The sequence below is a fragment of the Phalacrocorax aristotelis genome, chromosome 13, assembly GCF_949628215.1.
Source record: "Phalacrocorax aristotelis chromosome 13, bGulAri2.1, whole genome shotgun sequence".
In the NCBI taxonomy this organism is placed as follows: Eukaryota; Metazoa; Chordata; class Aves; order Suliformes; family Phalacrocoracidae; genus Phalacrocorax; species Phalacrocorax aristotelis.
Genome location: NC_134288.1, coordinates 7,477,988 through 7,504,167, shown reverse-complemented (window position 1 = coordinate 7,504,167; position 26,180 = coordinate 7,477,988). Strand labels below are relative to the sequence as shown.

The following is a 26,180-nucleotide window of genomic DNA, read 5'->3' as shown; positions in this document are numbered from 1 at the left end:
GCAGAGAAACTGCCCTCCCACCATGTTTCAAGAGAATACAGCCCTCAGCTCTTTGTACTCAGCCCTGTTTGCTTATCACTTGCAGCTCAGACAGACAGCTGCAATTCCCACTGGCTTTCCAGAGGAGATCAATTATCCCACCTAGGAACAAAGCGTCCAGGAACCACTTAATCACACTTTTCAGAGAACTAAGTGCAGAAACTGTCCTATCCCTGGCAGAGGGGCTGGTGAGGATGTTCTGGCGGCGTTCAAGGCTGGAATACCAAATGTTAGACTTGTTCTAATAAAGACATTTGGATTGCAAGACAGGATTTTTATTTCCTCGTTGAGCTGATAGCTACACGCCGCCTGCCCTCAGGGTAAAACAGCACCTGTATGGGTGCAATGTTTTGTTGGTAGAAATATTCTCTCTCCAGGAAAGCACAATCAAAGCAGCCAGCATATGCAGTGACAGGACGCAGACCTTTCAGAGAATTATACTGCTTCCCAGGATGATTACCTATGTAAATATAAAAAGAAAAAAATTCTACTCTGCACGAAAGCAGGCTCTTGCCCCGCACTGCCAAGGGACTGAACTTAATCACCAATCCTCTGCATCTTGTAGCAGAGGCAGAACTCCAAGCCACAGGACTGTGGTGGTGTAGCAGGAATATTTCTCCAGAGACAGCAGCTCACGGAAGAGATAAGGTACATCACAGCTTTGGAGTGACAAGATTGCTATCGCAGCCTGTGCCTCATTACTATTTCCAACCTTCGGCACAGATCTATGATGCCTTTCTAGGACTAGCCTACTTCTAAAGCTAAAGAAAGTCTCTCTTAATTTACAGCCTGTTACTTATTTAACACCAGAATCACATTAATTGAGCGTGCTTTTGGACTCTCCCAGCATTTCAGCAGTACAGTGTACTTGGAATACCACACAGGACTGGAGAGTGTACAGAGCAATGCCAAGTGCGGTACTTGGCTTAAACAGAGCACGTTTTAGGTATATAAACATTTTGGCCTCATACCTAGAAGCACAGAATCTGACAGTATATATTGCACCCTTTTTAAATACTGGGGTTTTTTGCCTCCAAAGATTCCCATGAATGGTCATCTTAATAAAATGATTATGATCTCCACATATGGCTTCAAATAATGGAAATACAAAAACAAGAATTGCAGACAAGTCAGCCCCCAAAGTTCTGGCCTAAGGATCCCCTGCTTTGCATTCTAGTATGAAGCCTAAGTATAGCAAAGCGTGTTATAACTTTTCTTGGGGTCAAAAATTGTCTCTAAAATACATTCTTTTAGGACACTAACTCAGATGAAACAAAAGAAAGCTTGTTACCAAAGTATACACAGGCTTCTAGATATGTATTTTGATACCAGAATGATTATTTTGCTGCTTGCATCCTTTTCATCACCTTGGCACTTCCCCTCCACCCCCAAAAAAAACCCCAAAAGGCTATATTTGAAATAGGGAAGATGGACAGCTATTGTGCAACATCAAAGACTCCTGGCTTATAATTTATTACCAGTAATGAGCCTCAGCTATTCACCCCGAATTATTCTTCTAAAGGCAAAGCAGTTAAAAGTAATGGGTATCTGCTTCAGCTCAGAATAATGAGAACACTAAAAAAAGTATATAAACAGCTAGAGTATGTGCCAGCTACGCAGGCAGAGGGAGCCGCTCTACTCTAATTAAATGGGCATTATACCTGCAGCACAGGCAAGTCAAACAAACACATCATCTGTCATGCTGGAGGAAAATGAATGGGTATAAGAAGAACAGTGCATCCCACAAGTGATTACCCAGCTCCCTTTCAATGACTTACTTTCCCTCTGATCCATAGCTGTTCATGCTGTCCTCAATGGACTCATGGCTGGCTTGACGGACAGTCCGGCTGGGCATTTCGACAGCCAGCCCAGTTTCTGTGCTCCTCTGGATGGCTCCTTTCAGTCTCCGACCATCCCCATCTAGGAACAAAAGGAGAGAAAAGACAGTCAGCTATTGTGCCCAGGGCATTTTGCAACAACAGAGTCAAGGAGAAGCAGAGAACATCTTTCAGATGATCAGCTTGGCATCTGGCAGCCAGGCAGCATTTTGCACTCACGCAGCATTTCGTTACTCAGCCCTGCTTCCTCAGCAGCTCCCAGTCATCTTTGGAACAAACCCAGTGCTCTAGCAAGCCAGGGCCCAGCAGAAACTCAAAACATACCTACCATCCTACCTACTGCAACCATTTGTACCAATTAATTATGCACCAAGTGCAGGTGCATGCAGGCACACAGACTGGCTATACAGGGAGCTACCCAGGTCAGGAACACAGCAGCAGTAACCATGGGCAGAGGGGAGGTGTACAGCCTTGAAACGTTTCCTAAATCCCATGTTGCTGCCTCGGATTGTGTGGAGCAGGAAAGAGCTGCAGCACCTGGTGAGCATCAAGGGAGTAGAGGGGAGGAAAAGGCCAGACAGCACAGGAGGTACTGTGAAGGCAGGAGCCCTCCCAGACGGGCCATAGGAGAATAGTTCCCTGGTGGCATGTGGAATTACACCAGGAGTGGAAAACCCCGGAGAGGACTATTCCCCGTCGTACACGCCCTCAACCAGAGCACAAAGGGAATTAAGTAGGTTCTGGTTCCTCCTGGGTGCAGTCTTCAGAGGCTCAGCCTCTGAAATTAACAGCTGCTATTTTCATCCTCCATCTCTAGCAGCCTGTTTCTCAGAACAAACTCCGTTATGTAATGAATATGTAATGAATACCATTACTATTAATTGCTTTAACTGGTGTTAGGAAGCTCCAGATTTCATCCCACATACAGCACTCATCCTGAAAAACATCTGCTACAAGTTTTCTGAACAAAGCAGAAATTACCTAAATCCTTTAAAGGTGCCCATGCATTAGCCTGGATTCAGGCAACAAACCTCTGACCCATGGTGCTCTCAGAAACCCACCAGCTTTTTAAGTACCACCCTGGTAAAGAAATGATCCAGCGATTGAGCCTAGAGAACTCAGGATCTCCACACATTACTTCGGAAATATGGATATCTGTAAGAACCTGCCTAAAATATGCAGATCACTTATTTGTGTAGCAAACTGCTTGACCTAAAACACTCTTCTTTGGATCTTGGTGTGAACCAGCGCTTTAAAAAAAAAAATCAGTAAGATATCAGAAACACTTCCTATCCATCTCAAATTATACCTACACTGAAATGCAACGGCAAATATTCTTCCATAAACTCATCTATAAATTCCCTTTTCCTCTGGCATCATGAGGGTTCCAACCGGGTAAATGTGTTGGCTCCAGGGCTCTGTACCAGCTGCTGTCTCCATGTTTGTTGCAGCATATGTACGCACGTCCCTATGGGCTATGAGGATAGAATATGCATGTTCTGGGTTAACATTAACTACAGTTTGTACTGTTTGTGTGCCTGGAGCAATGTATGAAGCACATTGTATAAATCAGGAATTTACACAATCATAAAACATATTTTTAACGTGCTTTCAAAATCCAAACCTTCAGGCAAGAATAACAATATAGGCATCAATAAAAGCAAAGCCTTGTGAAACGGCCGTACCTACTTCCCCAACCACTGCCAAACAGTTCCCTTTGATGCACCTTCAACAAGCCTTGTGCAGCTTGCTGGATCCTCTGACGGGGTCCTAGGTCCCTTTCAGAGGGCATCCCATAGCCTTGCAGGCAGACTTGACGGTCCATTTCATTTGTCTCCCATTCACCTCCACAAACAATCTTTTAGTCATCTACATCCATCAATGCCCATCCCTCCTTCATGTGTGCAGTATCAGAACACTCATCCTTTTAGGTTAGTCGTTATGACAGCCTTGGTAGGCAACCAGCGTCAAAGCAGCAAATTACGTAAGTGTAGGAAAAAAAATTAAAAATGCCCCAGTGCCCAACTATGCAACACCTGTTTAAAAAAAATCTCTTAGTTCTCCAATCTCATGAGCCTGGAGACATTCATACTTGGAAGACTGTATATCCACATCTGGCAACAAACGAGAGCCTTGGGACAGAGCAAGGCTTTAGAGCAATCCCAAGGTGCTTGCTGCTTTCTGTTAGCCACCTCCTGCCTCAAAGCTAATGACATAAAGCAGATGGGCCCAAAGACAAGGAAAGGCAGCACCATGGAAGACGGGCAGTACCAGAGCACTGTACTGGAGACAATTCAGCTTACACGGGGCAAGTTCAGTGGTAGCACCACATGCACAGCTTTGAACTGCTGGCTTTCTACGGCTGGGTGGTTTTCTAGTATTCCTGATTGCTTTTACAGCTGTGACACATGGATAGTCTTTTTTTTTAAATATATATATATATATATAAAATGGAGAAACGCTGGAAAACAAGACGGGAACAGATGACAGGAATCCTTTGTTCCTCCCTCCTCTTCCAGACACAGATGCACAGCAACACCTGCACCTCACAAAGCATCGCCCATTATTCTGGAGAAAGGTTTCTCCCACCTTTTTTGACCCTCCAGTCTCTTTTTGCCAGAAGTTTCCCTTGAACAGAAGAGGAGGAACCACTGCGGCCAGAGTCAAGACTGAAACAGGGTAAGAGATCAGCATAATCCCCAGAAAAGCCATCAGAAATGGGATATAGGTTCCTAAACTGTCCACATGTAGTCCAACTTTACCTGCAGTCAGCATGTAACAAAAACACAGTGTTTTAACTGGGAGAGAAGGGCACACCTGCAGGGAGCACAGAAAGGGAATAAATATGGACAAAGCTGCACTGCTCATCTGCGGACCGAAAACATTTCACAAGCAATAGTCACCTACTAGCAACCTTCTCTGGCCAGTGTGGAGCACTGCATAGGGGCTGTGCCTCCTCCCTTACCTAAAATCTTGTGCTTCAACACCTTTGCAAATCAAGAAGGTAACTGATATGTGTCTATGTGGGTGTTGCCTGGCAAAACCATTTGCCTTGATTTAATTGTTAGCGGTGTCTAGAACAGTAAGAGTAGTATCAACATTTTCTGCAGCATCACCAGATTTATTCCCTGCACCTTTTCCAGTAAATGGCAAAGGTTAAACAGCCGGTCAAGCCTGCAGTGCAACACACAGCTGAAGAGCGGATTCTGCTTTAGAACGACCTTGGGAATAAGAAATTTTTTTGCTCAAATATCCAGGCTGAAGATACACAGCACCTCAAAGATGCCAAGAACCAGAAGGGACCGGCAGACACTTTGCCAAGTTCTCTGTGTTGACGGGCACTTAGATTTTGCCCTGTTCAGCCAAACAATTTACGTTTGGCTAAAGAATATCTTCTAAAAAGTTATCCACTCTGGATTTGAAGATATCGAGAGATGAAGAATCTGCCATTTGCCTGTGCAGTTTATTTTACTGCCTGACATTTAGAGATGTGACTTAGGTTTGCCTGGTTTCAGCTCTCACCCATCAGTTTTTTTAATGCCCTTCTTTACCACGAGGGCTGCTTTGTGTTCTCACTATAAAGACTCTTCTACAGTGTAATCAAGTCATCTCTCAATCTTTATTGACAAGTTAAAGAGACTGAGCTCTTTATGTTTCTCATTTTCTGGCATCTTTTTCTCCTGCCCTTGAATCTTTTTAATGACCTCCCCAGGTTTTAAATGCCCTTTTGTGAACAGGCACAGCAGAATTGGAGAATGCATTTTAGTGCAAAAACATGTACAGAGATAAAAATCAGCCTATACTCTCATCTTCACTGCTTCTGCTTGCATCTCCCAAGACCACAGTAAGCTCTTGGTATAGTGTCACACCTCGCCTGGACGCTGTGCAGTCCCTGCCCATCCTGCTGGTACCACCTTGTAGAACATTAAGAAATACGTAAGAAAACACATTTTATTTGAAGGGAGAGCAAAAAGTCCAGACAACTCAATACAACTCTCCCACCCTTTATACTATTTACTATCCTTCTAACGTGCATATTGCCTGTGAATTTAGTGAGGTTTAAACTTGTGCTTGCTCCAAATCAAATGAAAATGCTGAATAGCACCAGGCCTTCAAAAGAGGCTCCTGCCTTTGAGGCTTTTCCTTGACAACTGCTTTTCAAAATGTGAAGTAGGTTTTTAATCTATTTATCACTATCACATTTTTTAGGGTCATGTTGTTCCAGGGCAAAACCCTTACATACTTATCACATTTACCCAGATACCTGCTTCTACTAAAAGTCAGAGAAAAAAAAATGTCTGACAAGACCCATTTTCCCTAAATCCTTGTTGACTGATATTAATTATACTGCATAATTTTGTTCTTTGTTAATTGGATCTCATTATCATGTTTCACCTAATTCTGTCAGTGACATCGGACCAAGTAACCAGAAGTTCCCTCCAGACAAACCAGTAATGGATGAAGAAGAGTAAGGTGACAAGGCAGGTGCCCTGCATCGCACAGAGCAGCCTTTGGAGAGTTCCCTTCCTTAAACATATTTTAAGCTGTCAACCGCATCGAGAGGCATCTCTTCTCAAGGATGGTGCCACTCCTGTGGCAGAACTGACTGCAACCAAGAACTGTATTTGCCTTAAACCTTGGGGGTGGGAAATAAAAGTAGCATTGTCCCCTTCTCTCCCCCAAGGAAAGAGTCACCATTTCTCACATCCTCTTCTATGTCAGTCTAACACACAGCTCTTCAAAGCCCTTCCTCTCTGCTACTGACAGGTCTCTCCATGCTCAGAGGCCATCAAGTCTTGAAAAATCTATGCGAGTTCTGTAATACCTCATCACAAGGTCGTGATTATAAAATTATTACTCCCACACAAAATTACTCTACGATAGATGTTTACTGAGTTGACGTTTCTAAGGGTCAGAGTGCACACCTTTCACTGTTACCCTTATACTACCTCCCTCTCCTGTCACTTTCTTTTCCCCCACCCAGGTACCTGGTACCTTTTCTTTTCCTTTTTGTTTTCAATTTTCTCCTTTTTGTTTACTCAGTTTGCTGGATGCTATCAACACAAAAAGAAATCAGCATGATGCATGTGCTATGGACCCTCCCATACTTCAGAATTAATTGGTAATGATTTAACCCTGAAATTAGGAATTGAATTAATTTCAACTTAGTCAGCTTTGCTCCTAAATTAACTAACCACTTCCAAGCATGGAACATGATGTACCCAAAGCACACAGCCAGGCAGCACCACAGCTCACCAATACATACCAAGGGTCTGGCAAAACCACCTGGTTAGCTTTTTCCTTCCCAAACTTCACCTTGGGTTGCAGGGTGGAAAGGAAGGGAAATCAGTTGGACGCTTGCTTCCAGGTTGCATTTGTCCCTACTGCAAAGCTCTGGACAAAATAACATTCTGTATTTTCCAGGAAAGACTAATCCAAGCCTGAGCAGAGACTGGATTTCTATTGCTTTTCTTACCCAAGCCAAGTGGCATGCATCAATTTGCATCCACACATGCTGCAGGGTATCAACCTGGGCATGCTCTGCTCTCTGGCTTCATGCTTGGGTTCCTCAGCAAGTGAATTATCTGCTTTGCTCCAAAATGGGGCCCAGGTGCAAATCAGCGCTTACGAACTGACAACCCCAGCAGGGAAACAGAGAAAAACCCATCTGACAGAGCCGACGCAGCCTTTGGAGCATGTTACAGATCATGTAGAAGCAGAGCTGAGGGGAATGAATGTCTGCAACAGCAGAATGCATCTGCAGTCAGCATCCAGGGGTACCAGGGGTGCGTGGCTGGGTGGGACAGGACCTGGCAAAGGATATATGCCCCAAGCTATGCAGCAGTTTGTGCCAAATCTGCCTGCTCTACCCTTGGCCTGAATGTGGTCTCCCAAGCCCTTTCATTTCCCACAGCTACAAACTGCAGTCTTAAGGTCAAAACCAAAGAATTGATTCTTGCTTTCTTCTCCATGAAGATCTGCCCCAGAGTAAAGATGTTGCCTATCAGTTTGGAGCTGAAAATGAAAAAGGGAAAACACCAAGCACCCATCTGGATATTATAACCTGCTGTAATTAGGAAGAATGCCCCCAAGTCCAACAACCAGTCTTTGGCATGTCTGTGGGCAAAAAGCAGCAGTGGGAGCCTCAGCTCAGCACCCTGTAAGACTGCTGAAGTGCTGACCATTTTACCTACTTTTTATTTTCAAATACACTGAGAGAAGAGCCAACACAATTAGGTTCTCCGCTTCAAACTTTGTCACTGCAATGTTGTTCCTAATGGGTTTAAAAATAAGAGATTGTTTTCTGTTTAGTCAGATGCTGAATCCCTACACACACGTGCGAAGATTCGTGTGGCATGAATCAACTCTGAGATGAATAAAAGTATTCCATTGTTTGACTTCAAAGGGAAAAAAGAAAAATCTTCCCACAGCCTTGCATGAATATCCAACACCTGTGACAGCCTGGCACATGCTGAGCAGAGCGGCTGTTGGGGTGGGTATCGCAGGCCCTTTTACATCAGTATCTGCTCGGAGCAAGCCATGCCACTAAGTGGATGCTACTGCTGTGGGGGAAAAAAAAAAAAAAATAAAAACACTAGATTGTCACTTCAGAATGCAGTTTAACAAGATGAACTCAATCTCATCATGCCTGGCAAACTCTGACATCCTGCCAAGTATTCCCTACATCAACATCCTAATGGAGTGTGAATTATGAGCACCTAAAGAGAAGCAGTTTGTACTGTGCTCCAGAACATGCCAGACTATCATCACAGCCTGAATAATCCACCAGAAATGACAGAAAATGGCTGGAGATAAGCAGGGGCGCTAATCAGGCTGGCTGCTTTGTTCCCCTTGTCCTAGTTTCAGACACTAATAAAATCATATCCTTCCTTTCCAAATTAAGCAGAAAATCTTCTATGGGATGGGGGGGGCGGGGGGGAACAGAACTTCAACTTAATTCTTAATCTGTGCAGATTAAGTACATACATAGGGTCAGGAAAGGTCAGTTAAATCTTCCTGGGAGAACCCGAAAATAGTAAAATTAGCAACTACTTGTACAGCTGTGACAACTCCAGACCCCAGCTGAACACCGCAGGGCCAGGACATCCTACCTGCACCGGCAGCCTATGGAAATGTCATCGAGACACCTCCTCCAAACTCCCACCCACAGCATAGTCCCCAGCACATCCCCCTGGGCCACTGTAGTATTTTAGCACAAAAAAGCTAGCGTTCAACCCATCCTAGCATTCAACCCTGCCTTCCCTTGCCCACACCGACAGGCAGTGGTCATACCCATGCCCAGATGTGTGCATATCAAACCAACTTCCCCCAAACCCATAATTTTTTCTTCTCCCTCCTCACCCTTAAAAGAGGGCCAAAAAATCATTTGCAGGGTTATTTTTTTTAAGTAGGCACCTGGCAGCAGACTCAGAGGCTGCCTTCCCTTCTTTACCCACTGAGCTTGAGATGCAAAACAGAAAACTTCCTCTGGCCCACAGAAGGGCGACTCATTACGTGGCTGTGCACGGCACGGGAGCTCTCCGAGTCTTCATAAAGCAAGAGCCCTATTTTTAATGCCTAACAGTAGCTTAATTTAGGTAGGACAAAGCTAACCTTCTTCCTCTTCCTCCCTATAAATGCTAAAAACAGAACATAGATCTGATGCTCCCCTGCACAGTCTGTCCTTCCCTCCCACCACCCCAGCAAGACAACCCTGGGAGAAAAGCATTTCACCCCCTGTACCTCTCCCACCCCACCGGGGTGGGCAGGGGAAGCATCAAACCCACGCATTGGTTGTTAGGCTTGCCTGTAGCTCCTAACAACCCCGCAGCCCAGACCTCCAAGTCCTCAGCCACTTTAAAGCAACAAGTGTTTTCTCCTCCTAGCTGGTCTGAGCTGTCGTTTACTTTAAATACAGCTGTGTCTGTATTTAAGCAGGTCTCCACGCCCAGTAAGATGGTATCACCTCTTGTAGGTTGGGTGGAGCACTGGTAAAGCATTGGTTTTGCCTCCTGTCTTTGCAAGATCCATTTTCATATTTTAAACTAGGAAAGCATGATTTTTTTTTCTGCTCCTTTTGAGGTTAAAATCAAATAGTTCCCATGATACTATTTTTAATTTTGACCTTTCTGATAATTCATCTATATAAAAAAATTAAATGGCCAAAATTTTCATTTAAAAATGCCTAAAGAAAAAATTCTGCAACTAACACGTAGCCAGGAAAATCACTTTTAGATTTTTTCCTTCACTGACAAAAGACAGAAAGCTAACAAACCAAAATGTTAAACATATATATTCCACCATCAATGACTTTTAAACAGGTTTTTTTGACTACCATAAAAATTATTTAGCTTTTCACCATAAAGTTACAGTACCATAACACTAATAAAAAGTGTTGCAGAATATTTCATGGGAATTACTTTGCAGCTAGATCCAACTCTTCAGAATTCTTTCCATGTCTGTATTTTGTTTGCAGCAGCAGGATCCAAATAGCTTCATCTGATGGCTGCTTCTGCATTTTTATTTTTATATGAAAATGGAACACACTGCCCCCTTCTCTTTCTCCAATCTGCCATGCTTTGCAGGAGAGCCTGATTAAATGAAATGTCCATATGCATACAGAAACATCACTGCTGTAGTGTTTTTTCAGCAGCCTAGCAATGAAACCCGAACACTGCCCCGTCTGCAGGCCCAGGTCTCTAGGGACAGACAAGCACGCGACTGCTGATGCTGCAGCACTTGTCCCTGGAAGAGCTGCTTGCCTGGGACAGACACGTCCCGGGCATTTCTCCATCTTCTGCTTCTCTTGTGCTTGGGCAAGAGCTGGTGACTTAAAAAACAAAATCATACTATGGTATTTATAATGCAATAAACCACATACATGTATATACACACATTCTGATTGCACAGCCATGAGGGGATCCAACCTTTCGATTTCTTGGATTTTGCAGTTTAAGCCTCACTAAGAGTTGAGCTCCCCCTCTTTGACGCTTGCCCACCTGCGAGGCCACGGGGGTCTACTGTCTGAGTATATGCCAAGCCAAGGGAAGTTTAGCTCAGAGAACAGGTACGCTTAGCACAGCAGTAGGCAATTAATGACAATAAGTAACTTATTTTATTTAAACTACTACATTGTAATATTTACTCCCTAGAAAGCTAGGGGAGAATGTCAGACATAGTACCAACAACCAGCAGTGCTTCAAGACAAAACGTTCTCAGTTCAAAACTCTTAAAACTTTGCCAACTAGGAAGATCTGGGCATCAGGAAAACATGAAAAGCCAAAAGGTGGGTGGCTAGTTTGTCCTCCAGGGCCACCCCAGAGCTTTCTTCTTGTTATTTCACAAGAAGGAACAGAGGTGGTGCCAATTTGTGTCCCTGTGGCTGGAAGTCCTCCAGCTGACCAACCTAAGTTACGAAGGCCAGGTCAGGATCTCTACTTAATTACAAGTGAGTTGAACCAGAGCCCTCTGCCATCCATCGCACACTATTAATAACCCTTAGGACGTTGCCTGTGTCAAGGATCTGAAACATGAATGAGCCTGAGCTGCAGAAAACCTCTCAATTTAGAAGAGGATCACAAAAATGAGGTGACTTCACAAAAATAAAGCAGCTATAAAGCATCATTTTAAGATAATCATAGAATTGTTAAGGTTGGAAAAGACCCTTAAGATCACTGAGTCCAACCACTAACCTATCACTGCCAAGTCCACCACTAAACCATATCCTCAAGCACCACGTCTACCCTTCTTTTAAATACCTCCAGGGATGGAGACTCAACCATTTCCCTGGGCAGCCTGTTCCAATGTTTGACCACCCTTTTGGTGAAGAAGGTTTTTCTGATGTCCAACCCAAACTTCCCTGATGCAGCTTGAGGCCATTTCCTCTCATCCTATCACTTGTTACTAGGGAGAAGAGACCGACCCCCGCCTCGCTGAAACCTCCTTTCAGGTAGTTGCAGAGAGTGGTACAGTCTCCCCTCAGCCTCTTCTCCAGACTGAACAACCCCAGCTCCCTCAGCCGCTCCTCATCAGACTTGTTCTCCAGACCCTTCACCAACTTTGTTGCCCTTCTGTGGACACGCTCCAGCGCCTCCATGTCCTTCTTGTTCTGAGGGGCACAAAACTGAACTCAGTACTCAACGTGCAGCCTAAGTACTCAAGGACAGCATGAGATGAAAGAGCTGCCCTGCCTACATTTCGCTAAGCCAGGAAGCTTTGCAGGAGGCTGTTCTGCTCTTCCTGAGCCCACTGAACCTGCCTACTTGCTAACTGTACCTCCTGGAAGGGCCCAGTGTCCTGCTTGTTGCTCAGTACCTCTTGGGAAGAGAGCAGTGGGCGAAATAACTTAAGCAGCCTATTTGCAAGCTGTGTTTTGCTGTTGTAGACGAGGACTCTGAGGTCATCAGCCTCCTGAAGCAACCAAAGGTTCTCAGAGAAGCTGACACACCTTTCCATCCAGAGGATTTATAATGCTCAGCTCCAGGGTTTTGTTTTCACTCAGAACATTGCTTTAAAAGGGAGATTATATATCGGCCCTTTTCTTCTGGACACCAATTTTTGTCTTTCTCTCTACTCAGAGCCATCATAGGGTTTTCATATCTTCCACCTCTCCATCAAATTTGGCCGAAACGGGAAAGTATGTGCTACATTTATAGGAATGATGGAGAGAGGGGAGAGGGTGAGGACAGGGCTCTGCTGCCTTATGTATTGAAGAAATAATTGCCTCCCTTGAATTCACAGCTAGAGCAGGTAAAGTTTTGGTTTGGTACAGATAAAATTCAGGGAGAAAGGCCTGACAAGGCCAGATTTATTAACGAGATTTTCCCCTTTTCTTCTGTCTGCTTGATGCTCTTTTAGGAGCGAGCAGCTTTGTCAAGACCACGTGTGCATGAACACAAAGAGCGAGCAATGGCCTTGGCACAGTGAATGAGTCATGCAACCTTTTGTTCATTCGTTATAAACACAATTAAAAACACAGCCACATTTCTTTAACAGGCATGAAGCCACAGAACCCTGGAGTAATTCATAAACTAGAATCATGGTGCAGAATCACGCTTAGAATAGCATTTGATTTGTGTTTAGCTTGGGCTGTAATTACTTCATCATATTTTCCTTAAGGAAATGAATGATCAAATTCACAAGGAGTTGACTTTAATTATACACACTGCTTAATAACTTGCGTCCATTTGGAAGCAATTATTTGATCCACTGTGGAAGCAGAGGGGGGGAGATGATGGTCTGGTTTATAGAGAAGTCCAACAATTTCAGGCATTCAGCTTCTAATTCCAGGCAATTTCATCAGATGATATAACTATCTGTGTCAGGCTTCAACAAAGGTGCTTTCAAGTAATACCTGTAGCAAATGCTACGGGAAGGAAGCAAGCCAGAACATTTTCCCCCTCTAATTCTACCCACTGCTTTGACTCACACAGAGACATTCTTTGACAGGTCCACGGCCATGCAGCGCCTGTTCTACTGGGCAACTACCGCATCCCACCATAGGTGCACTAAAGGGAAACATTTTCTTCCCAAGTGGTACAAAGAGTACAAAGTGGCATGAAAACCTCTGCTTGCAGCACACTGGTGATGCCGAAGAGGCAAGCACAGAGGGTGGTGCATTTCCCGAAAGCCTGGGAAGAGCCCAGCACCTTCTGGCAGGTGGAGAGAGGATTTGGCACAGCAGCAGCCCAACCCACGAACGAGAGCTCTGCTCTTGCAAATGGATCCACTGCACTCACAGGAGTTCTCTCATACGGATTCCTTGTCAGGATCTGGGATCACTGTAATACAGCCCAAGTGCCTGGTTCTGCTTGGGTGGAGTGAAAGGAGAGGACCCTGCCCTTCATGACCATGATAATTTGGCTGCAGGCATCTCTGGCCACCTAGAAACAGGGTCAGACTTCGATTCTCAGAAGAGGCCATCATGTTGCAGCAGTACCTTACAATAAAGTACAATATAAAGTACGCTTTATATATATACTATATATATAGTCATGGTGACTAAGAAATCAAAGTGGCCAAACCACTGGGTTTCATCTCATAGCAAACAGCCCTGCCGATCATATGTCATAGGTATCTTCAATTGGTGACAAGTCAAGCCATTAAAACACAGAAAACACCACCCAATACCAAAAGCAGAGGTGCTGAAATTTAACTAGCAGCCTCCTAACAAAAAAAACCATTCAAGCAAAATTTTCACAATCTAAACCCTCAAGAGATGCATGCAGACTCTGAGTGATAAACTCTCCAACAGACAAACATGGCAGACACATAACTGCCTCCCACATCTGTCTTCTGAATGCACAAAAGCAGCACTCAGATATAAAAACACCCTAAATTATTTGAAGTCCATAGGGAAAGTCAGTCCACTGTTTTTTCTAAGCAGAGTATTGAGCTTCCAGATAGAGGAAAATAAGCCCTTTAGCCAGAGCTGGAAAACAGACATAAAGTCTTCATCTCTGCTGAAAGATACTTGAGAACGTGGGAAACCAACCAAAGCATCATGCTTGTCTGAAGATTACGGAGGATTAAAGAAAAAAAGCCATCAATGGAGCAGATTAATATGTTTTAGGAACAATACCAAGATCTAGTTTTCTCAATTACCAACCATTAGATACAGTTAGAATCGGTCTGTTGTCAAGAAGAGACACACTACGGTGTTCAATAATGCATTGAATGGAATTTGTGTTAATCACTGTAAAACAGTCGCACACCAGCCCAGCTTCATGAGAAGAGGATGGCCGTTTGTAGCACGGCTACCCCATGCTATGTACATGGCAGCAGGTTCACCAGAATCCCATGATTTGTGCCAAATATTTCCAAACACATTTTGTAGTAGGAGCAGTGATGAACAAAATGCTTTAGTACACCTTGGTGATTTCTCTCTCTCCTAAGAGAGCAGAAAAGAGAACAGATGAAGAAGAAATAAAAGAGAAGTATGGACTTGTGATATAGCTAATATCAGTCTTGCAGACAACACTGCCAGTTCAGGAAGATCAAACATGCATTACAGAGCAATGTGGATCTTTATTTAGGAATGAAAAAGTAGTTTTAACATAACTAACAAAAAAATAAGTTTGATGGGAACCTCTTTATAAGAAGTGCAGGCAATGACTGACCAACAGTAATGAAACAAGGTCAGAAGAGGACACTGGGCATTAACCTTGCTCATGAAGTATCTGCATAACTTGCTTCCTTCTTATACTGCAGTTAACTTTTACATTTCTAGTCTCATATTAAAGACCAGCTGACATAAGGAGGCCTTGGGGTCTCTTGAGAAGGTACTGGCGAGGTCAGAGAAGTTCATTTCAGACGCAGCACAATCCCTTCCATCACCAACCTCACCTTGACCACTCCATTTCACTTTGCCACATGCAATAACTGTACTAGTGACCTGCACGCCTACAGCCACCCACCCACGCCATGCTGCACAGCCACCCACCCAATGTTATCAGTACGAGGGTGGAGCTGTGCCATTGGGCTCTAGCCTTCACATTTATTTCAACTAACATGGAAACAAATGCGAGGAGGCAGGACACACAATTTTGAAACCAAACTTTAGGGAGAGACCCTCAGTCCCAACTTATTCACAGTCCCCAGTTGCAAGTCAAAATTACGAAGCAAGCCCAGGAGTGAAATAACGTCCTTTCCTCCTCCTCCTGCCTTCGGAGTGACAAGTTCAGGGCTCTGTTTCCTTGGCAACAGAAAAGAGCATCACAACAGCCTCCTCATTAGCAAACGGCATACGGAAACGTGCCATTCTTCTCTCTCTGGTATCTGTTATCACTAGGGAATAAGCCTGAACTCAGAACTCACCACTCAGCAAAGACAGAAATAGATATCCATTATTGCTATTTAAAATGTAAGTATCTTTGGAGCCTTTAAGCTTGTCCAGAGATAGGTAGCGAGTAAGGGATTTTAATTTATTAAGTTTAAAAAAAAAAAAAAAACCACCTTGCTTAAGTTCACCTTTAAAAGACAAATTATAGAACTTGAGGAGTTTGGGGAAAAAATGCAGCTCATAAATTTAAGATCTGTATTTTAGATTCTGTTAATATTCACTTGTGAAAAGCATTAGAAATGAAGATTACAAATTTAATAATGTAACACGGGAGGAATTATCTTCCTCCCCATACAAAAAAGGCAATTTGTTCTCGCCTATAAATTGACTTTCTATTACCATCATTAAACCAGCATAATGTGCTAAAATTAGGGTCTGCCCCACCACAGCTCTGTGGCAACCCACAGCCAAGAACTCATCATGCCAACAATTGAGAAGACGTCCTAAAGAGGTGAAAAGGGACAAAGGACACTGCTCCCTGCCAAGGAGTGGATATCTCCTCACTACAGGACATTAGCAAGGATTCAAAAAGCAAATGGACAAAATTAACGAGGGAAAAGTCAGGAACAGAGGAAGTCCCTAAGCCACAAGTCAGCAGAGGCTGGGCCAGCACTCTGAAGAAGCATCCCAATAAATCTGGGCAGCTACTGCTCGCAGGGTTATGAGGTGGGCACTATTAAAAGAATCCAAACTCACAGCTGGCAGAAGTGGGGTGCTCTGGGAAGAAGCCATGCTTCTGCTTTCAGGTTTCAACATCTCCCATTCAGCTGTGCATTACAGGGGGATGGTGCTAATCCCATAATGCTGACAATCAGGAGGCCAGGCTAATATCTTGTCCCAGCACTCATCTCCCTCACGGGTTTCCTCCACAGTATCAGACTCTCTTACCAGCTCCCTAACTTTCTCCAGATACCTTTGCAGACTTGAAAACCTCTTACCCCTTCCATTTTGCCACAGCACAGAGAAGTGAGATCTCAGTCCTCAGACTGAAGTAGTCTCCCATTCACTTCCTAAACTGCTTCCAAGTTTCCCTCTTCTATAGCTTGTGCAATAGGTTTACTGGATGTCCTGCATGGTCTCCCTGCTCCATCTATGCCCAGCCTACCAGGGCAGGCCCTGTCCTCCCATAGAGCATCTCCTCCTCCCATCTCACTCAACGTGCTCATGTCTAACTCCACATGTGCCTGGACCATCAGGGATGATGCGGTAATACCCACATGATAACTTGCCTAGCAGCACCAGCATTAAAACCTATATTCAGTGGTCTTCTCAATGGGCCACTATGTACGAACATTTCCACTGGAAAAATTTTTAAATTGTACTGTCAGGTATTTACTATCCCATGTCCCACAGCTCTTCTTCCATCTCTAAGTTACTGATGGGTTATGACACGTTGCAATAATAGAAACCTCTCTGCCACTTTTCAACACCTATGCAGCTATACTTTAATTCTGCCTTTTGATTATTTTTTTTTAACATAAAACCTGTTTCACCCATACTTTATGCAGCTGGAAGCTACAAGACGTGCTCATGTCTTAGTTACTTCTAGAAAAAATCTAAGCAATTAGCACTTGGGAATGAGTTTATAGCATGTGCTGATGGTTCTTGCCCTTCCTTTGCTCATGAATTGTCCTAAGTTTTAAAAGAAAATAAGCTGGTACTTGTTCAAGATTACCAAAGAGTAACATTGCTCAGTGCACCCAGAAAGTGCTCCATTCCTGAGCAAGCAGGCTGGCATGCCAGGTCAGCACAGGACCTTCAAGCACTAATGGGTAGCTCTGATGTGATGCGCCCTGTGCTCCATGACCAGTAGGTTCTTAGACTGTCGGACAACTCTCACTAAGTCATCCATATTTGCTTAAAAACTTCTTATTTGCCCAACTGTTAATTTGAAGAAGCTTAATGGTTCTTGGCAGAAAAAAACAATGGCAGAAAATGAACACAAAGGAGACTTGTGATAACCAAAGCGAATCCATTTGTGAGTCTGACACATGCACAGAAAGCACTTTGCAGTCTCCACCAAAGCCTGGCTTTAGTGTCCCTGCTGAAGCAGTTTCTAGGCCATACCATGTGCAGATGTTTGGAGGTCTGTGCTTCATCCGTGGCCTAATTTGGAGAAAGATGTTACGTTTTGCTTCTGCTCTGACTGCACATTTCAGAGTAAACCATACGGCCACACTTGACTTTGAAGTCACTGCTAAATTTTAGTCATCTGGATCCATGAATGACTAGTTCATCTTTCTGGTATCCTTTAAGCCATACTCTTCAAAGTCTCCTCTTGTTGTATCCCTTCTCTTTAGAAATTTCACTTTACCAAGCATGAGTTGCCCCTTCTGAATGTTCCACAATTATTTGTCTTTTTCATGTATTTTCTGCTATAGATACATGACTTTTCCCCCTGTATTTCACTGTTGTATAAAACAGCTTTCCCTTTCAACAGTGCCCCCTCCTTTGCACAGCTGCTTAATGAATTCAAAGTGTGACATTTTGTTTTCCATGGTGAGGTATAAGAGAAGCTGTAAACCATTACTGTGAGATGAACTAGAAAACACAGAAGGCAGCAAGCCCTTCCCACCAGTCAGCCACAGCTCTCTCAACAGCCCCCACTATACATTGCAAGACTCAGCTTGTACTCAACTAATCAGCAAACTTCAGTAAACAAATCAAAATGTCAGCTTTAGGAAGTATATACAAGCTTCTATACACAATACAGTTTCACAAACCCCAAAGAGATTCTCTCCTTATTTTTGATGCTCAATGTGCTATCCCTACCTGGCCACATGGATGCTTTGCTCAAACAACAGTTCCAGGATCCAAGTGGATTTAAAGCCTAGAAAGACTTTCTAGAGCACTGCACAAATTCTTCTGATGTCACCCACACAGAAGGCTACAAATTGGCACCAGTAGTTGTCAACATTTTGTTTTCATCTTCCAGCAAACAAATCCACCCTCTGAAATGTTTGCAGGATGCAGAGATAAAAAGCCATAATGAATAAAGACCAAAGAAGTTTGAAGGGTTTATTTTACTAAGTAATCAATACCTTCTGGCAGTCTTCCTCCAGCTCTAATACTACCAGTGAGGACAGTAACCCTTGGCAGGTTTTGTATGCTGCTCTACAAACATTATCAAATTAACCATCACAATCTACGCCTGAAAAAAGGAAAGCATGATCTGAAGTTCTTCTACAGCAAAAGAGAGACAGAGAGAGGATAACTGTTGGGAAAGGGCACTGACAGAAGAAACAAAGTTAGAGTTTAGGAGCGCCGGTTGTTGCATGCCCAATCTACCAACCACGCTGTCTCTCCAGAACCGGCTACAGGGAAATGGTGCATCGTTCACACAATATGTGCTCGTGCTTGCAGGCTGTGCTTAGCGCAACCCTTGGTTGCACTTTGCTGTGATAAAGCATTAGAACAGCTGTCCAAGCCAACTCATTAATAAATCAAACGACAATAAAGCAGTTAGAGGGAGATGAATTATTGAACTCAAAGCAATTTAGTGCTCAGAAACAAAACTAAACTCCACAAGCTGGGAGCTACCGAAGACAGAGTCTGATTTTCCTCATAACAGTTTTACCAACACACTTGACTGCCAGTCCAGCAGAAACCTCAAAGAGGAAACACCATCTCACTCTTCATTAAAACAGGGCAGCAATCTTCTCAATGAAGTGCTATCCCTTTGCAATGACTTTGGATACTCTTATACAACCATTTCCCCATCTTCACTCCACTAGAGCCAGCAGGTGGATCCATCCCTGAAGCACTATGCAGTGCGCCACGCTGGGCTAGCATGAAGTGGCCGAGGAGCTTTTATCACCCTGCTTTTGCAAAGGCGGTGGTGTCATCGCCCTGGCACCCAGCCGCTGAGGGCATTTGTGGCATTTCTCTGCTTTCCAAGTACAGCCTTAACACTTGGTTACAGCTCCTTAGCCAGGAGGTTGGAGCTCCTCCTCCTGATATGGCAGACCTGTGGTCCTGTCAGCTTGTTTTTACTTTATGCTGTCCAATTCCTAGAACATCGCACATCAGCAGTGAATTTTCTCAAAATGGGGAGTGAAAGCCCACTTCTAATGCCATGTGACCTCCTTTGTAGATAAGCTAGGACACGGGAAGATAAAACTAGTAATAATTCACAAGTCTCACTGGAGGACTTTCACTGGTCTTGTGGACATCACTTTGTGATTAACTCTTGATGCCCAGCCAATGATGGGCAGATGACAGTAATCCATTTACTGATCTCTTCTCCATCAAATTCAATTTAGATGACTAGCTCTGCATAACAGTCAGCTGAAATTTCTTATATACAATCTATGGGATCTATTCTTTTCCTTTCACAGCTGGCTATTCCCATTAACTCCCGTTGCAATGCAGCACGGGCATATGTATCCAGGAGAATTGAACTCTTCTAAATCCTACCTGCCAAAATCAAAAGCACCCTGCACAGACTGTTATAATACAATGGAAAGATTTTCCTATTGAAAGCATTATAAATAAAACAGCAGTTGCATTAAATAAAAATCTTTCTTCCACATTTGCGCCCAACAAACACAGAACTATACTCAAGGATCCCAATTCTGAAGCAGTATATAATATAAATCCATTTCTCATACAGTCATTTGTCCCACGGCGACAGAATGTTATTTCATACTCAAACGTTTCATATAGATGGTTTTATCTTTGAAGATTAACAGATTCCTAATACACACCTCTAATAACTACTTCACTGACAAGACGAAAGTCACTGCAGACATTATTGAGGGCTAATTATTTACCACACTTCACACCCCAGACCTCTGACTCGTGAAGGGTCTAGAGCTCTCTGAGGTCCACAGCCTCCAGCAGACTTTGCAGGATTCCCACCACGCTGAGCGAGGAGGGCTCAACCTGCCCACAGCCCCTCATGCCCTTCAGGAAGGTGGGCGCTGGCTGCCTGCACACAAAACCACACCTCCCACTTGCAGTTAAAGGCTGAATTCTTAAAGATGGTTAGCCTTTTGGCAACATAGATACTGGATTGGTGGGAACTGGCTCATGAAACACACTTTAAAGCTCTGAGGACTCTTTAGGTGTCTAAATATCTTTGCAAATCCGACCCTTGCTCTAAGCATGCAACCCAGAGCAGTAGCTTCCCCCTCTGCAGAGCAAAGATAACCTTTTCAATGGAGCTGCCTCTGGAAATGAGATTTGTCTCTCCTCTTTTTCCATCCCCTGTAACTTCCGAACCTTTGAACTACACTGGACGGAGAGGTCATGTTTCAGAGGTGGTACATTCCCAAAGATTCATGACAATGAGCACCCATGGACAGAACAGAGATTTTAATAAGTGCCCCCACCAAAGGAAACGCCTGTTACAGTTCAGCTTCTGATCTGCCACAGGAAGCCAGAGCCAGGTGAGCAGTGATGACAGATGCTCCAGCTATGCTCAGACTGCAGCCTGCACATCCAAATACACCAGGGATGATGGCAGGAGCCAGCAGAGCCCCAGTGGGGGTGTCTGAGAAGGAGAGGTGTAATTAGTTCAGCTATGTCTGCAACAGTTCTTAAAAGGCAGGGAAGGAGGGCCAACTGAAACGCAGACTTCCAAAAATGAGTCAAAAACAGTTTAGAGTCCTAAATCTGCTCCCTTCCCACTCACCCATTATTCCAGTTTCCGTGATTTTACAGTCAGATTCACATATTAGAAAAAGTTTTTCTCTTCTCTCCCAATACAACGTGAAAGCCCCAAAGAAACTGGTGGGGAACTGCTCACCACGCAGGGAAACAGAAACTGAGTGCGCTCTCGCTAAAGAAAAAAGAAACTTGTAACAATTACCATTACTTATGTCCAACCCTGTTGTCATAAATAAGCGGTAACAGGAAAAAACATTACTTTTGACAGTAATGAGACTTTGGGTTTGCTGGTTGTTTTTTTTTTTAAAAAAAAAAGGGGGAAAAAACAGACAAACTGCTTCCTCCAATGTTGCCTGTGTGCTTTCCAGCAAGGAACAGACAGCAGATGCCTTCCGTAGCTCCCTACCCTCTAGGAAGCACACACACCACAAATCAAAGGTTACAGAATCATTTCACTGGGGCTCCACACTACAATATTAACAGCAAATGTTCTTCATGACAGCCAAACACAGCTGCAGTCAAAATTTCCCCATCCTGCAGCTCTGCTTCAATGCTCCCAATAGAAAAATTACGTCAACCACAAATCTTTGGTCAAAGCATCTCAGTGTTAGGATGGCACTTTCGCTTGTGTTGGTTTTTATCAGTTTGAGACAAATCGTGAACTTTAAAACACACAGAACCACAGGGGTTGGAAGGGACCTCTGGAGCTCACCCCGTCCCACCCCCTGCGTGAGCAGGCACCCCCAGAGCAGGGGCACAGGGCCGCGTCCAGGCGGGGGGTGAATGTCTCCAGGGAAGGGACCCCACAGCCTCTCTGGGCAGCCTGTGCCCCTGCTCGGGCACCCACACAGGGAAGGGGTTTGTCCTCATGTTCAGGTGGAACTTCCCGTGTTCCAGCTTGTGCCCGTGGCCCCTTGGCCTGGCGTTGGGCACCGCTGAAAACAGTCTGGCCCCATCCCCTTGACAATCACCCTCTAGATATTTGTAAGCATTGATAAGATCCCCCTCAGTCTTCTCTTCTCCAGGCTGAACAAACCCAGGACTCTCAGCCTTTCCCCATAAGGGAGATGCTCCAGTCCCCTGATCATCTTGGTAGCTCTCTGCTGGACTCTCTGCAGTAGTTCCCTGCCTTTCATGAACTGGGGAGCCCAGAACTGGACGCAGCACTCCAAATGTGGTCTCACTAGGGCAGAGCAGAGAGGGAGGATAACCTCCCTCAACCAGCTAGTCACATTCCTTTTTATGCACCCCAAGATACCATTGGACTTCTTGGCCACAAGGGCACAGGGCTGGCTCATGATCAACCTGCTGTCCAGCTGAGTTGTCCAACGTGTTAGTATACAACTTTGGTTCCTCTAAGACACATGAGAGCAGATCTAGGAATGGCTGTAGGCCCCATCTGAAGGGAAAACATGGCTAGAAACAACGCGAGCGCTGATCCTAAAACAGCAGAGACACACTACAGAAAAGAGGAAATTCAGAGTTTGCTCAAAGTCCTCGACAGTATATTTCCTAAACACATGGAGGAGTTCAGTACCTTCTTGAAAATTAGAATTTAATATGTAGTGACAAGAAACCAGAGATAAATCCAGTCCCAGATCAGCATTATATAAAAGGCATGACAAAGTTGGTATTAAGACAAAGAGTTATATCCAGCAACTCCACGTATCGAGAGCAACACCTACCTACTCCTCGAAGCACTGTGGAATTTGCATCATCTTCAGGTTCTTTTTGCATACGCAAATCTCTTTTGTAGCGCTAAGAGAATGGTTCCATTACAGATGTCATTTCCTTTAATACCAGCCAAAGAGCCACCAATTACCCCGTGACTCCAAACAGTTTTGATACTCCCACCTGTACCAAGGCTCAGAAGAGGAATAAACTATCTCACAGCATTTCAGTGGGGTACCTGACATTTTGATGCTCATCATGAATTTTAAAGACAGAAGATGAATCTCAGATCGCCAAGTCAACCAGCAAAGCATCTCGGGGGATACTCATCTTGACCTAAGCCAAGTCTAAGAAACATGTCTAAACCCAGAGTCAGCATATGTGTCGATATAAATCCACTTCTGGAGTTTTCTGAACTAAATATTTTCTATTACTTTGGGGCAGCCATTACAGAGTCACAATATTTAGTCAACCTTTTACTTCTACAGTCATTAATCATGCACCATTTAACTACTGGTTTATCATTTTCCCTCCTAATCCTTTTCAAATCCTTCTGCTTTTTTTCACATCTTTTTTCAGCCCCATTCTGTGTGTCTTGCTAATTACACTCCTTCACTGTCATAGGCTGTTTCAGCAGACACGTTGAGCCAGAGGTGGTTTGATCACCTGATGTGCTACATGCCCAATGAATTGTTTGCTATTGCAACATTTAAAATATAAACAGTGTTACTGGAAGATGATCAACTGTACTTAATTATCTGGACAGCTACGTATAATTCTAGAGAAGGAAGGGTGAATGACCATTTGGTGATGTACTTGAAAACAAGGTATCTAACCTTGTAAAAAAGAACAATGAAAAAGGGGAAAACACACCCAGGAATTCCATCTTCTCAGAATAAGGAATTTTGCTCCCTTGCCAGACAGTCCTGCTTCTGAAGTACTGCTATTTGCAATTTTGCTGCATCCTGAGCCAGCCATTCTGCCAGTCCCAGGAGACTCTGTGTCCAGAAGACAGTACACGACGCCAGCCTTAAAGTCACAGGTCACCAAAAGCAAAGTCACGTCCAAATGACAGACGCCAAAAACAGGTGATAGATGAACAAGACAGGGCAGACATCACAATTGAATTATTCTTGGCCAAAGGGAAGAGAAGAGGCAATGTGATGTACATAAGAGGGAAAGAAGGAAATGAAGGAAGTAGACGACAGACTGCTGTAAGGAGCAATGGACTAGCTCTCAGAGGTACCCAGAGCATTAGAAATCTCAGCCCAAATGTACAGGTCCACAGGTTTACTCCCAGTGACAAGTCTCACCACACAACTCAACATCGAGCCAACGCCATGCTGAACACTTTCTCTCTTGAATCTCAGTTTTCATTTCACTTCTACAACAATGTCGTGACCTGTCACGCCGGTGGATGCAAACCTTAAAACCGCACATAAGTAATGCAGAGATGACTTTACTAAGAGCCTAGAAGAGTAACTGACTCTCTCACCCCAGGGGGTAGTTAACAGAGGCCGGTGAGGACCAGTTATATGCCACCATCATTAGCTACTAATTCAGTATCTTCAAAGAAGATGGTAAGAAGCAATGAACACTTCTACCTCCTCCACACAAAACTCCTTGGAGGTGGCTAGCAGCCCACAGCAAGGAAGGTGTGCAAAGCTCAAAGGGGAGCTGAACTCAGTGCACTAAGCACAGCTTGGAGAGTGCCGTCTAGGCATGGTTTGTCATAACAACACTTCCCATTGGAAGCCAAAATGTTCAACGAAAACAAGTGAAGGACCAAACACTTCCCAAAACATCAGCGCTACCCAGGAACTGGTTGGACAGCTTCTACTTGCCAAGAAAAGCACTGTGAACACAGTAACTCCCAAATACACTCACATCATGTAACCCCATTAGATCAGCAGCTCCTAATTAATTTAGAGTGTGGATCAGTCCTCAAACACCTTTGCTATCAGCAAGACCTACTGGAAGTGATGAAGAGGAATCATTATGCATAACACCCACAAGAACTTGCCGTAAACACATTTGGCAGCACATGGAGGTTCCTTTATGGCATAATCCATTTATATACACACACCTAATATTTTCAGGTTTTCAACCGATTGTCAGTGTGTTTGTAAAGGCTGTTAATGAATCGCATTGCTAAAAGCAGTTACAATCCTGTAGCTATTAATACAACGTGACATCAGTTATGTCAGCTTCCGAGTGAATCACAGTTGCAAACTTGTAGGTGTTCGATAGCTGGTTGTCAAGTCGAAACAGAACACTGTTAAATATAATCCAAGTCTGTCCTAGTTTTGCAGCTCTTTTCCCCTTTCTGCACTGCAGCCTTAGTGGACTGAACACCTGCAGTTCTGAAGAGATTAGTACAGGAATATCAAGGGGAAAAACAGGTCAACTATTAGACCACTTAGATCAGCAAATTTTAAAATGTTCACTTTTGACTGCAGTTTCCTCTCAAATCTGATGACTATAAGAGCTTAAGTGAGCAGGTCACTAAATCTTTTACAATGTCTAAACCTTGTAAGATGTACTCATATCAAGATGTTAAGCTTTCCCCCCCACAAACTGAAATAAAAGGCTGAGAATCTTTCCTGACAGACCAGTTTAGCATTAGGCAGGCAAAATCCAGTTTCCAAACCATTTACTGTATATCAGAGGTCAAATGCTGCTTTAAATCTGCGTTACTGACACTTGCAGAACACACTTAGATTGGTCAACTTGTACAGAAAAGCACATTCCTAACAAAACTGACAGAAGCCTGGGAAATTATCAATGAATATTTTGATCAGTGAAACATTTTCAGGTCATCATGTTGTCACCGCTTCAGGATTCACTCCCTCCCCACCCTCCCAAAAAAAAAAAAAAGCCCAAACCAAAACGTTTTTCATGCAGCTAGTATCCCACACCAGGTGATCTTTGGAAACCCAGTCTTAGGGCTCTAGGGGAAAGGTGTTTTAGGAAATAAACAGTTTTCTAGATTTCAGGAAATTACACAAAATTATGGCCTGAAATAAAACTTCCTGATTTTCAGAGTCAATCTGTCCTACAAGCATGCTGTCTCTCTGCAGCAGATGGCTGCAGTGAACAGACTGTGAAAACAGAGAGTTAAATTCACCAACTAAAGGGCTATGGATAATTTGCCTGGTTTTATTCCTAGAGCAGCAAGCCAC

At 43.9% G+C, this 26,180-nt stretch overlaps 1 protein-coding gene across 1 annotated transcript in view; it reads right to left on the bottom strand.

The window, feature by feature from the left end:
* Positions 1 to 26,180, bottom strand: part of RIMS4 (regulating synaptic membrane exocytosis 4) — a 61,477-nt gene that overhangs the window by 22,571 nt on the left and 12,726 nt on the right. The window contains exon 2 of the mRNA XM_075108337.1: positions 1,818 to 1,959. Within this exon, the coding sequence (XP_074964438.1) occupies positions 1,818 to 1,959 (142 nt within the window). The remainder of the gene's footprint in view (positions 1 to 1,817; positions 1,960 to 26,180) is intronic.